A 14136-nucleotide genomic window follows, 5' to 3' on the forward strand; every position below is an offset into this window, starting at 1 on the left:
CACTGACTGCAGATTTATTCAGTCTTAAAAACGGGTCTATAAACAGTGTTTCATTATAGTTATACTTAATTAAATGAAGCTGGCTTTATGCAATCCTGTGCTTTGGACAAGTCTTGAAATTTTCCGGGAGAAAAGGCCCCATCCCCATTATCCTCCTGGTCTGGCAAGGCCAAGTAGATGTGCACTGCCACACTTGTGTTTGCTTTGCTTTTTTGGGGTTTAGAAAGCTCCGTCTCCTCCTGGCTTCTCTCCCTTGGAGCAGGTCTGTGTGTTTACGGACCATTTCTCCTTCCCTGCGTGTCCCCTGTGGGCAGCAGTGCCCTTTGCCATCAGCATTCCAGCCAGGAGCTTCCCTCAGCGCGGTGATGGAGGGACAGGAACTCGGGGATGGAGGGACAGGGAACTCAGTGATGGAGGGACAGGATCTCGGTGATGGAGGGACAGGATCTCGGTGATGGAGGGACAGGGACTCGGGGATGGAGGGACAGGGAACTCAGTGATGGAGCGACAGGGAACTCGGTGATGGAGGGACAGGAGCTCAGTGATGGAGGGACAGGGACTCGGGGATGGAGGGACAGGGATATCAGTGATGGAGGGACAGGAACTCGGTGATGGAGGGACAGGAGCTCAGTGATGGAGGGACAGGGAACTCGGGGATGGAGGGACAGGGATATCAGTGATGGAGGGACAGGATCTCGGTGATGGAGGGACAGGGATATCAGTGATGGAGGGACAGGATCTCGGTGATGGAGGGACAGGGACTCGGGGATGGAGGGACAGGGAACTCGAGGTCCTGCCCACAGCTTCTGTCCTTGGACAATCCCTCGTTATTAGCGCTGCCTCTGCCATCTCAGTTTACTGCTGGGAAAACAGACATGTTCACCGCATGATGTAACAGCCATCAAAGAGATGGAGAGGGCTGTAACTAGCGCAATAAGACTAATTTTCAGACTATTGTTTCAAGATGCCTTGCAGAGCTTTAGCCGATTAAAGGCGGTAGGAGTTGTGCCGATGCAGATTCACGTCTCACACTGACAGTTTGCCTGGGGACAAAGTGCACAGCCGTGCTGCCCTGCGACAGGAGAGGCTCTGCCCCGGGAGCCTGGGACAGCGCCACACGAGGCAGGAGGGGCAGGTTTAGTCAGGTGTAGGTGCTGAAAGGAGAACGCAGATCACACCCAGCTGCTCCACCCGCCGGCATCGGGCCCGGGACACAGTGACATTTCCTTGTCCCCGAACTGCACAGGCCACGAGGGGCTGGGAGTGAGCTGTCCCTTGGCCTGGGCTGTGTGCCACCAGAGGAGTCTGAGGGATCTGCTCATTCACACGTGCAGAGTTCTGCAGCAGCCGAGGTGGGATTGTCCTTTGCTCTATAAACGACTATCATTTTTGTCAATTATTTGATGTCTTTGACCTGGACACAGAACTAATACCATAACCTGTTTAACTCGGGGCTTGCCCGTGGCGAACTGGAATCAATGAAACCAAATCCTCCTCCACAGGTTTTGTTGTCTGGTTGTGAGAACAGTGTTGCTCTTGTACCACCTTTGAAGACAAAGTGGCCCCTAATAATAGCATGGTATATTTAACTCCCTCCCTCCCATTAAACAACAAAACAAAACAAAAAAATCCCCCCCCAAAAAACCCACAACAAAAATAACCCCCTTACCCATTAGAAAATGGTAATTTATTTTCCTTTTAAAACCGAGAATGAATCCCTCCAGACTTTCTGGTCAATTTGCTTTTGTGAGACCATTAAAGGAAACCTGTAATGGAAGTGGGCAATATTTCCTTGTCTCTTTTCCCCCCTCTTAGTTCTATAAAGCAACTCCAGAATCTTTTAGGGAAGAATCAAACAGTGTGGGAAATAGGCAAGTGAACATTTGTTTTCAAGAAAGGAATAAATCTTCACTATTGTAAGGATCAGGGCCAATTCTTTTCCCTTTAAACTGCTTTCATTTCCACATGATTTTCTAAGAATTTAATTGTTTTGGCTTCTGGCCACGGTCATCAACAAGCACTCCTGGGAAATTTGTTCTGTCATCCATTTCTGGAGTCTCATGCATTTGCAGCAGCCACAGTTTTTGGGTTTCCAAGAAGTGTAACCTGTGACAGAAACAAACCCTGCCCATTCAAACCACCTGGCTGCTAAAGAAATGCCCCAGTGATTGTGAATTCATCCTGCAGGACTGTGTCTGTGGGTTCATCCTGCAGGACTGTGTCTGGGCGATGCTCTCAGCAGATTTGAGCTGCCTGCCTGACTGGGATATTTGTCCTGCCCTCTCCTTTAGCAGTTGCCATGGCAAAGAGAAAGCACGTTCTGTTCCTCTGGGGCTGCTCCTGCTGTTCCAGTGATGCTCCAGGAGGAGCAGAGCGTGAACGGGAGCACAGAGACACAAAATATTTTGCGGATTAAAACACAAATCTGCAGCAAGGCCACTCCAATAATGGTGCTTTCACTGGGAGTGTTCACAGTGACTTCACCGGGAGCAGAGGAGGTGCAGGGTGTCCCCCGGGAGGGAGAACAGCTCGGGGCTGGGCAGCGATTCCAGGGGCAGGAGCCTCCCATCCACAGGGAGTTTTTAACACCTGCGCTAATGAGGGGATGAGCCCTCATTTCCATTGATCGCTTCATGGCAGAGTTGAGCAGGAAATCAGCTCTCCCCTCGCCTTGGGCACTGAGAGGCACAGGATGGTGAGATTGAGATGCTGGTGGTCAGGATGCTGTCCCAGCAGTGCAGTGAGAGAATTAGCACCAAACAATGTCAGGGAAGGGAATTGTGGAAAAGGAATGGTAAAATCCCACTGCAAGTTTGGTTTCCCTGGGGAAATCACAAGCTCTAAAACTCAGCTTGCAAGGATGTAATGTTTTAATTCTTCATATTTGTTTTTAATAACTTGCACTAAAGACAAGGAGAAGGACGTGTTTTGGTCCTGTACCTAATTTTTGGGAAGTGGTGGTTGGTTTTTTTTGTTTGTTTGTTTGTGGGTTTTTTTGGTTTTGGTTTGGGTGGTTTTTTTTGTTTTTTTGTTGTTGTTGTTTTGTTTTTTTTTTTTTTCTCTTGTATTTTTAGAATCTGGAAGCAATGGAGGTGGCAAAGAGATTGATCTGTGGAAAGCCTCAGCCAGACAGGGATTCCTGAACCCCTGCTTAAATGCTTAAGTCAGAAGTCACTGCTGCAGTCCTGGAACTGTCTTCTCAGTATTAAAATTCCTGAGGTAGCTCCATTTCTGGTCATGGCCTTAATTTTGTCTGGCTTGATGGGGATTTGAAGTGAGACTGGAGTTTCAGTCCCTGCTCCACTGAATATTTAATATAAATTCAGAAATATTAATAAAGCAAGGATTAGGTAGGACTCTCCTCTCTCAGGGACTGCCTTGTGACTAATCTGTGGAGTTCACCTTCTCCCTCTGAGCCAGACAATATTTAATTATTCAATATGAGCGGGACAGGTTCAACAGGGAACAATGAACGTCAAGCAGGGAGTCAAAAAGCTTTTCTGCAGAAATGGCAGGTGCAGTCCCTCCGGCAGAAGAGTGACTTGAGCCAGGCCTGTTCTCTGGGCAGCCGGAGGTTTTGGGGGAGAGGTGAGGCTGCTCCGGCAACATCTGCCTCCTGTGGGGTGTGTGCTGAGAGGGCGGCTGTGAGACACCAGGGTGAGAGAAAAGGGGCAATTCCACCTCCCTTCCCACTCGTGGGATAAAAATCTATCTGAATTTAGGTGCTGTTGCAGACTAGATTTTTTTTGTTTCTTTCTGTAGCTACAGTGTTTCATTTAGCAGCCTCTTCCTGGGTTATAAATGACACCCACAGGAAAGCAATGATCTGAAGTGACTGTAAATGGTTCTTAGTCAGATTCACACCATTATTTTGAAAGTGCAAATAACATTTGGGAAATGGGAGATGGCCTCTGCAGTTATTAGTTTTGTCTTCTTCTTCTTTTTTTTTTTTTTCCTTTAATTTGCTGTAGTTCTGCCTAGAAATCACCCAAGATTAGGTAAGCAACTGTGGATGTGCTGATTCAATCCATTCCCTGTGCCATCAGCCTGGTTGTGCAGCCAGGACAAAGGGCAGGAGGAGAGGCAGGTGCAGGTGTCTGCAGGAATTTGTCAGCTGCTGGAGCAGAAGCAAAATCCATGTGTGTCCTTTTGGGATGAAAGTCCTGCCCATTAGATCAAGGTGTCAGCAGCGTCCAGAGCTTAATTCCCTTTGGTAGAACACCCACACACCTGCTCTGATGGCACCAGTAAATGGGGTGGGAGTTGGAAGCTGACACTGAGCACAGGGATGGCACAGAGAGAATGGGGATGGCACTGAGCACAGGGATGGCACAGGGATGGCACTGAGGGCTCAGGGATGGCACAGGGGTGGCACTGAGGGCACAGGGATGGCACAGGGATGGCACTGAGGGCTCAGGGATGGCACAGGGGTGGCACTGAGCACAGGGATGGCACTGAGGGCTCAGGGGTGGCACAGGGATGGCACAGGGATGGCACTGAGGGCTCAGGGATGGCACAGGGGTGGCACTGAGCACAGGGATGGCACAGGGATGGCACAGGGGTGGCACTGAGCACAGGGATGGCACAGGGATGGCACTGAGGGCTCAGGGATGGCACAGGGGTGGCACTGAGCACAGGGATGGCACTGAGGGCTCAGGGGTGGCACAGGGATGGCACAGGGATGGCACAGGGATGGCACTGAGGGCTCAGGGATGGCACAGGGGTGGCACTGAGCACAAGGATGGCACAGGGATGGCACAGGGGTGGCACTGAGCACAGGGATGGCACAGGGATGGCACTGAGGGCTCAGGGATGGCACAGGGATGGCACAGGGATGGCACAGGGATGGCACTGAGGGCTCAGGGATGGCACAGGGGTGGCACAGGGATGGCACAGGGATGGCACAGGGATGGCACAGGGATGGCACTGAGGGCTCAGGGATGGCACAGGGATGGCACTGAGCACAGGGATGGCACTGAGCACAGGGATGGCATAGGGGTGGCACTGAGGGCTCAGGGACACATGGAGCACTGGGGTGGCAGCCTGGGCACAGGGAGCCAGCTGAGGGCACCAGGGCTATTTGGGACTCGAGTGCAAATCACATTCATTCAGCCAGAGTTGCCACACGTGCTTTCCCAGCATCTCCCCGACTTCCAGCTTAGGGCTGAGTAAATATTACTCATGACAACCAGGAAACTGAAACTAATTTTTTTTTTCAGCTGTGAGTCTGAAATGTTAGTCACTAGGTTGGGAATTTATTTATTTTTATATAAAACACAAAGGGTCCTGTTGGAAGTCACTAGAGATGAGCTCAAGAAACAAGATAGAAAACTCTGTTAAAAAACTTAACTGTCAAACTGCCTTGTTCTGTGAATTGTGGTGAAGGAATTTTGCTTTTTTAGGCAGTATTTCCTCCAGTGATTATATAATCTTGGCTTATGGGTCTGAATTTAGTTCTTACTGCAGCAGGCATCATGACAGAAAAGTGGATGTCAGAAGTCTTAAAAGGATTAGTGCTCCATATAGAAGCAATAAAATTGATTTGTGAATGAGGGGTCCCCTTCACAGAGGTAATAAAGTTTTCTTTCTGCAAGCAGTGAAATTTCTTTCCTGTCAGGTGTCAGTGGTGGTTCTGCACTGGGGTAAACACGGATCAGGTGTCGGTGGTGGTTCTGCACTGGTGTAAGAGTGGATCAGGTCTGAGGGCAGAGCAGAACCCAGGGACAGGAGCAGTCACAGCTGTTCCACACCAACTGCAAACACAATAGAACTGGGAGGCTCAGCTCTGCTCTGGAAAAGTGTCTCTGGTCACTGCAGGAAGTGTGCAATGATTTTAGATGATGGTCTAATGGAAACAGGTCTCAGAAGTGCTGAACCCTATGCTCACTGCACACCAGGGCTGCAATAGAGCCAGGGTAATTATCCACCTCCCCAAACCTCCCCTCCCTGCTGATTGATTTCTGCCGGGTTAAAATGCTGCCTAACAGCCTGTCTCCCAGCAAGACGCACAGAAGAGATCAAAATCCTGGCCTGAAGTGAGTACTGAAACAAAAGCAACCGAGAAAAAGCCAGTTGAAGAAATTTGGGTGGGCAGAGATCTCTGGTGAGCAGGTTTTACTTGTCAGGAAATAGAATTCAACCCTAGGAACAGGAAAAGGGAAGAAAAATATATCTTTTCAACTGGAGATTAAAAGGGTGATGTTAATTGGAGAGCTTAGCAATTAATGGAGAAAGTTGCTGCTGCTCCTGCCAGAGGCTCTCTGGAAAGTTCAGTGAGGGTTTTCAAAGGCCTCGGCTGTGGCTCTGTGCCAAAGGGCTCAGCCACCGGTGCTCAGGTGAGTGGGGAACAGTGAGCTGCCAGGACCTGCCAGGACCTGCCAGGTGTGCAGGGCAGCGCTGCCGGGGGCTTCTGGGGAGTGCAGCTCCAGCAGCCCCCAGCCCAGCGGAGGGGTTTGGTGCTGGGCACAGGGACCAGCCCTAAGGCACAGACGGAGCTCACAGCTGTGCACAGCCAGTAATATCCCAAAGGCTTCTCCATAGTCTCTGAACAGAAACATTTCATCACACTCCAAGTGTTTTTGTGCTTCCCAGAAGCTGTCTAAGTAATGACAGGTATATACTCAAAAAACATACTTGGCATAAAGTACCAATAGAAAGGAGATTCTGGATTTGCTTTGTTCCCAGTGGATTAGTTCCAGGACTGATCCTTCGGTGTGTTTAGATGCAGAGACAAAACCTCACCAAACCCGGACTGCAGAAAAGTGCCAATACCTGGGCTGTGAAAGAGGTTGGTGAGAAACGGGCTGTTAATTGCCAAGGCCAGAGCACGACAAGGGGCACTCTGGAGAAATTTAGATACCTCTTTGTTTTCTGACACATTTGAGCACAAGAAAAAAGCTTCTGGTGAGGTTTATGAAGTCCTGGTGGGGCTGAACCACAGAATCTGCAGTATAACCCCAGCCCTGCCCCAAATTACTGCTTCATGTCACCAGTTTTATGGAGAATATAAAGCTCCATTGAAGCCAGTGACTAGTTTTGTTTAGGTTGCACGGCTTAAGTAATGCTTGGGGAAGTATTCCTTCTCCAAAAACAACATCTATTTGATTGTGCTCCACATCTTAGCGTACTAGAACTAATCTACTAAAACATTCATGTAGCGAAGACAAATGGGAATAAAACAAAATAAAGGATGTGCAGTGTGTCAGAATTAATGCACCTAGTGCAACATTAACTTTTGTGTTTCTAGGATTTTTTTTTAACCTTGCTATCTTAATGGCCTTCTGAATCTGCATTTTACAGTATTAGTATTTTTCTCTTTTTAAAAGGATTAAAATGGAATAAGGGCAGAAAGGGGAGGGGTAAGTGGGAGAAGATAAAAGAGCACCAGGAACCCCAGAGCTGGGTCCTTTCATTGGTAGGTAAAGCTCATAAACACCTTGAATTAATCATTTCCTGCTTAGGATGAAATTCCAAGCATGTAACTATAGAACGCTGTGCAATAACAAAGTAAAAATTCACATTCTCATAATGAGATTCAAGAGGATCACAGGCAGAGCTGACCCTCAGATAGTCTTAAATGAGTTTCACCTTCACACGGCTGCTTTTCTAAATGAGTCTGCATTAATACTTTCACATGGAAAATCCCACATCTGGATTGTATTTGCATTTTAGATATGGAATTCTTTGGCACATGTGCTGAACTCCGGGCTTGATAAAGAGCCATCTTTATTAAAACATGATTTTTCAAATTATATGAGTAATTTATATGAGTAATGTTAAAGGCTTCTGAAAATCCAAACTGTGAGAATGGTTTTGAAAATATTGAAAACAATGAAAACGTTCTTGGCAACAAAACAGTTGGGGAAAATTATATTCCAAACTGCAAGTTTCCTGCAAGCAGAGGGTGTGAGAAGGGAAGGGAGGCAGAAGAGCCGTGGTCAGTGGGGGTCAGTGGAGGTCTGTGTGGTCAGTGATGGTCAGCGGTGTTCTGTGATGGTCAGTGGTGGTCAGTGGTGGTCAGTGGTGGTTTGTGATGGTCAGTGGAGGTCTGTGATGGTCAGTGGTGGTTTGTGATGGTCAGTGGTCGTCTGTGGGGGTCAATGGGGGTCTATTGAATTGTCCAGAAATATTCGTGGCTGAGCATACAGAGATATGAATCAATACAGAAAAAAACCAAACCAGAACAGAAAAAAAATTCCAGATGCTTCCCTGTCCCAGACTTCCCTGTAAACTTCAGGACACACTTTTATTTGAATACACGATGAACTGTGTGCTCAAGTCACTGAAATGAGCACGACATCTTGTCTCTAAGTTTAATGAGAAGATTTCTTCACTGGCCTGTGCCGTGCAGAATTCTCGTTTGTTTTGTGTTTGCTGTAATTACAGGCAGTCTCCTGTCAGGCAGCTCTGTGCATTTCTCTCCGCGTGGGCTTTAATCTGTACCAGGGGCACAAGTGGGACTTTCATCTCCCTGAAGCAGCTTTTTCCCTCGCATCGGCCTCCATCTCAGTAGAAATCTGATCATTTCTAAAGCCATAGCTTTAGCAGGCAGGGACTGAGTTCTGGTGTCTCACTGCCCCTGTTTCTCTACTGGCCCTTGGCTTCTGTGTCTGTAATTGTACAGAGACTGAACTCTGACATTTTAAATGCTTAACTTGATAAACGTGCATGAGCCCCACGGGTGCAACAGGAGCTCCCCAGTGTTTGTGGTGCTGAGCTGGGGCTGGATCTGCCTTCCTGGCACATCTTCCAAATGGGGACAGGTCCTCTCTTGGTGCTCTTTGTCTGGAACCCTGAAATTGTTCTCAGCTGGCCAGCAGGAGGCGGATTTGTCCTTTGGGAGCTGGAAATGTGCCCAGGTGAGCAAAGGTTCTGTTCCTCCCTGGAGCTGGAATTGCTCTGGGCTCCTCAGCAGTGCCCCAAGGGCAGATGTCCTGCCTGTGCACTGGTGAGGGTTTGGGTGAGGGTTTGGGTGACTGCAGAGTGCACAGACCACGGATGTTTGAGGGTTGCCCAGTGCTGTGAGCTGGGCGTGCTCACTGGGTTTTGACCCTTGCTCCCCAGTAACAAACTTCTCTGGGAACTGAGGACATGGCTGCAGTATTTTTGTCACCATCTCTCAGATCTCTCCCTCAGTTACTGACTCATCATCTGTGCTTATCCTGTGTGATACCAATGCTCTGTTATCCCACTTCCACAGATGAAAAAACAATTAAAATCTTGCTCATTAAAAGAATTTCATGGTAAAGGAGAGGTCCTCCTGCTGCCTTGCTGCCAGGACATAATCAATAAACTCCTTGGTGTGGAGGCTGACATTTCTTTAATGGTCTCACCACAATTTCCTGTTGTCATTTCTCTTGCAGACTAACAGCCAAAGCCGTGGCTGTTCTCTTACCAATCCTGGGCAGCTCGTGGATCTTTGGCATTTTGGCTGTCAATGCCCATGCTTTAGTATTTCAGTATATATTTGCTGTTTTTAATTCACTACAGGTAAGTACCCGGTGGCAAAATTTATGGCTACAGAAGTGCTTCTGAGAGCCAATTAAATGGATCATTAGTAATGTTTCCACGTGTTTATGCTCATTGCATTTTATTCTGTGCTCCTTCCTCTGTCTTTTAAGTCTGTGCTAAGAACAGAGCACAGAACTGGCAATTGCTTGTCTTTGTTTGAACAGAACGTGATCCCACTCCTCAGTGTTTCCAGCAGCAATAATTAAATAAATGAGACAGCACTGAGCTTCAGAAAGGAACTGAAATACATCCTTCCAGCACTGTGTACCACAGGCTCCTCAGCAGAGACACCAGGCCAGTGTTTCAGTGCCAATTTGAGGCTTCATTACTGAGACTAAATGAGAGCAAACAGAAGTTCATGGGAAGGATTAGAACTGGAGCTGTTCCTGTGCTGCATGCAGGAGGCTCAGCCCTCATCCTCTTGGCACACCAATCCAGAAAAAACCCCAGCTCTGTCCCAGGAGGAATGTAAACACCTGCTTGGCTTTGAGCAGACGTTTCAGTGGAGCACAACCCTGGAGGTGTGATGCAGCTCTTGCCCAAACAGTGGTTACAAAGAGGGAAAAAAACAATCTCCTGTGAATCCTTTCTTGTCCTGGGAACAAACGGCACAGTGGATACAGGAACAGTGAAACAGGGTCTTTGGTGCTGAATATCACTGCCAGGAAAATAAAATTATTGTGTGAGGGAAAGAGTTGAGACCTTTTCACTTTGCATTGGACTAAAAGCCCAAAGATAGCAAAACTCTGAGATGAAAATTTTCTTACTGCTAATACCTTGCTTTTCTAATCTGAAAATTCCTAATCTGGTGTTTCCCTTAGAGCATTTCCCTCTCCTTGGTCTTTGCAACCACAAACAAAAAGTTCTTTTGTTGTCTTGAAGGAAGAATTTCTGCATATTTTCAGCCAGATTTTTTCTTTAGTGCAGTAAAGTTTAGGAGGGTTTTTTTACGGGAATAGTTCCAGACAAGCCCCACAGTGACCTAATGCTGCAGGTTTCACTTGGGACACTCTGGTTTAGTGCACTCAGGTATTTCCAGGGCTCCAGCTGCCAGTTCTGTACAATCCTGAGAGAAACACGTCATTGGATTTGATTTTTCACAGCCAGACCTCACCCTTCTCCCTTTCTTCTGTTCTCAGGGATTTTTCATGTTCCTGTTTCACTGTCTTCTGAACTCAGAGGTAAGAAACCAATTGGTGTTAACGAATTTGGTGTTATCAAATTCAAAGAACGAAAGTGTGAAGCAAGAACAGACTTTCTCTATTATCACTGTCACTAATTCCCTTTTGCTTTTAATTAATCCGCGACTGTTCTGGCTTTGTGACTTGCAGCATTTTTACCCCTGCTTGACATTTGTTTTAATTAGTATAAGAAAGGTTTGAAACACAGAACAAAGACAAGAGGGGCAGTTCAAGAGTCGGGGGAGAAGCTGTCCTGGGGGCTGAGCAGGCACGGACTGCACGGGGAGAAAAGATGTTTAAAAGTGGGAGCAGGACTCACCCTGGAGTCCCTTCTGGGGGCTCTAATGCAGCTGCAGCTCCAGGGACGAAAATCAGTGTTATTCTCAGCCAAACATACTTTTGGATGCTGCTCATGCCGTCCTTAATGGGAAGGCAAACTGAGTAGAAGATATCCCAGGTATTTTTCTTGGCGGGAAGTTCAGGTTTTCAGAGGGGACTGAGGCATCTTTTGGCATTAAGGCTGCATTAGAGCGGCTGGGATAAAGCCAAGGCTGATGTAAATTTGGCTTGCAGCAGCCTCTCCTCCCGTGGCAGATGGCAGAAAATGCTCAGCAGCAAGTAGTCCTGAAAAGAAATGGTTTTTACAAGCAGCATTACAAGCATTCCTGAAAAGTAACAGTTTCTACAAGAACTCTTTTGGTTTAGGGTTAGGGGCCCTGGGAGCTCTGGTTCCCCACAGTTCTCTCTCCTGGATGTTCCTGGGCACCTCTGCCCCAAAACCTGCTGTGCTTCTGGGCACCAGCACCACTGCAGCTCTTCACAGAGAAGTCATTATTTATCCATATTGGCCAGCCTATTCCATCTCAGAGCATTCGCTGATGGGATCTCTGCCAAAATCAGTTTGGACAGTCTGGTCCGACTGGGAAACTCTTGATCTCTATTGAAATCAACTAAAATTAGGCAGGCAGGTTAAAGGTAGGGAGGAAAAGTATTTCTTTATTCTATTCTCCCCCAGGCTTAGAAATCTTCAAGTTTCAAATGTTTTATATAAAATACAAATATTTGAATTGCTGCCATTTTTCAGGAACCTCATGAGAAATTAAATTCAGAATTTCTATCCTCAGAAAGCAGTTTACACATAGCTGATGTGAGCTGTCATTTTTGGAGAGCAGTCCTGTTGGCTCCATCATAGACTCTGCATATATAAAATACTCCTTTAGCTGAACAGCAGGAATTCTCCTTGAGAATTTCTCTCTGAGAATTAAAATTCGGATATCGTAAAGAAACATCCAGAGACTGGGTATAGAAGTGGCTGGGTGACAAAGGGCTTTATTCCCAGACAGAAATGCACAGGAGTTACAAAGAACCACAGGGGAATGGGCCAAGATGGGCTGAAAACCTCTCCTTGGTCTCCACACCTAACACAGGTCAGGCATCCCAGCCATTAACCCTTGGCAATTCTCACCTCTTGTCTCAGCACCTCTCCTTCCCCAGCCGCTTTTCTCCTCGCTGAAGAATATTGCTCCGTCTCTAGGGAGTTTCATCCATCCCTCCATCCAGCATCTTTCAGTGACTCGGTCTCCAGCAGCTTTGTGTCCTGGTGGCACCGGGGTAAATCAGGGCACCGCCTGCCCGACAGGACACCTCGTGCTGCAGCCTGGGGCTCGGTGATTAGCCAGGAAACGTGAAATTGTGCTCCTGAAAAGTCCCTAAAGACAGAGGAGAGTCTAGGGGGGGATTGTTTGTTGCTTAATGGCACAGTGACATTTGTGTGGAGGAAGGAAAAAGGGAAAATGATTGCAGGCTGCACCTGTGAAAATAAACACAACTTTTTCAACTGGTTTCGCTGTTTTTGCCAAAGGTTAGAGCTGCCTTTAAGCACAAAACCAAGGTCTGGTCCCTCACCAGTAGTTCAACACGCAACATCAATGTGAAGCCCTTCAATTCAGACATTGTAAGTATTGCTCCTTTTCTCCCCTGTTGGATTTGAGTGCTCCACATTAAATTCTGTTGGAAAGAACAGAGCAGGCCCATGGGTATTTTTAGTACCAAGGTGCAGACAGGTGGAACCAGCGAGTTCATGAAGTTGCAGCTCCAATATCTGTTTTGAAAGCAAAGGACAAAACTCTGCTTTCTGGGAGACTCTCAAATAACAGCAGAGGCAGCTTTATGAACTCTGGATGTGGTTCAATAAGGCTGTTCCCTGCAATTGCAGTGGAGTTTTGCATTCTAGCAGCATTTTGGCAATGTGATAGGGCATTCTGCTTCTGAGCCAACACGTGAATATCCTCTTCCAGATTGTCTTCAGACAGAAGACATTTGTTTTTATAAAGAAGGAGAGATCTGAAGTGATAGGTATTATTAAGTGATCGTTGCCAATCACCTCAGATCCTGGCAATAACTGTTTAAAAATCCTTTATGGCATCTGCTCCCAAGACCCTGTGACAGCACTGTAATGTAAATAGATGCTTTCAAGCTTTTATTTCATCCAGGCAAAGAGTGGCTTGGCAAAATAAATAAATCGATTTTCTATACCATTTTATTTTCCAGATGACTGGGAACAGGCCAGCCACAACTCCCACGAAGCTGCACACCTGGGATAAAAGCACCAACTCAGCGAACCGCATTGATTTATCAGCGGTGTGACAGGAGCAGCAGCTCCTCAGAGAACACCAAGCCGTGTTTCAGGGCTCTGACACCGTGTCCACCAGCTTTTCCTCGCTGCTAGTAACAGTAGAAACTGGGGGGTTTTAATCACTGCCAAATGACTTGGGAATTCCATATTGTTTGTTGGGTAGGTAGCCTTTGAAACTGAGACACATGGTCGCCCTTGGCTGCAGCAATGCCTGCGAAGATGACCAGCACAAACATCACTGGTTTTGTCAGCAGTGATGAAAACACCGGGTCTGCATGAAGGGCTCCTTGCTCTCTGAATCATTCCAGCTCCCAGAACCGAGGGAAAGCAACATACCTCTGAGAAAAAGGATTCTTATGCTCTAAACTGAAATGCTTCCCATTGTGATGTTGTAATGACGCTATTCCAGACTTGCTGTGCTCTCTCTGTTTACATTTATTACCGTACAGAATTATCAAAGTGAAGTGGATTCAGAGCACCTAGTGTGGTGTTTAATCCAGATGGTACAAGGAAGGCAGGACTTGAGGGAGAGGCAGGTTCCAGGTGCTCCAATCCCGACGTGGGCGTGGATGAGCGAAGCCGATAATCACACCAACAGCACCTGGAAGGTGTAAACCGCTGGCTGTGGGCTGTTGGTGTGTCAGATCTCCTGCTGCCACGTTCTCATCCCGGCAGAGATGGCTGTGGGTGTCCTGCAGCTGCTCTGCTGCTGCTCCGTGGGTGCCGACACTTGGCCACACAAATTATTCCCCAGTGCCTCGGGGTTCAATCAACAACTCTCCGGGGAGAGCATTTTGCAAACTCACCGTG

The 14136-nt window shown here is 47.4% G+C and overlaps 1 protein-coding gene across 1 annotated transcript in view; it reads left to right on the forward strand.

Annotated features, from left to right (window-relative positions):
• LOC136369118 (adhesion G-protein coupled receptor D1-like) overlaps positions 1-13393 on the forward strand; it is a 28174-nt gene extending 14781 nt beyond the window's left edge. Inside the window, exons 3-6 of the mRNA XM_066331787.1 lie at positions 9363-9489; positions 10650-10691; positions 12553-12645; positions 13242-13393. Coding sequence (XP_066187884.1) covers positions 9363-9489; positions 10650-10691; positions 12553-12645; positions 13242-13337 — 358 coding nt within the window. The 3' untranslated portion in view covers positions 13338-13393. The remainder of the gene's footprint in view (positions 1-9362; positions 9490-10649; positions 10692-12552; positions 12646-13241) is intronic.
• The last annotated feature ends 743 nt before the right edge of the window (positions 13394-14136 follow it).

The sequence above is a fragment of the Sylvia atricapilla genome, chromosome 17, assembly GCF_009819655.1.
Source record: "Sylvia atricapilla isolate bSylAtr1 chromosome 17, bSylAtr1.pri, whole genome shotgun sequence".
Taxonomy (NCBI): Eukaryota; Metazoa; Chordata; class Aves; order Passeriformes; family Sylviidae; genus Sylvia; species Sylvia atricapilla.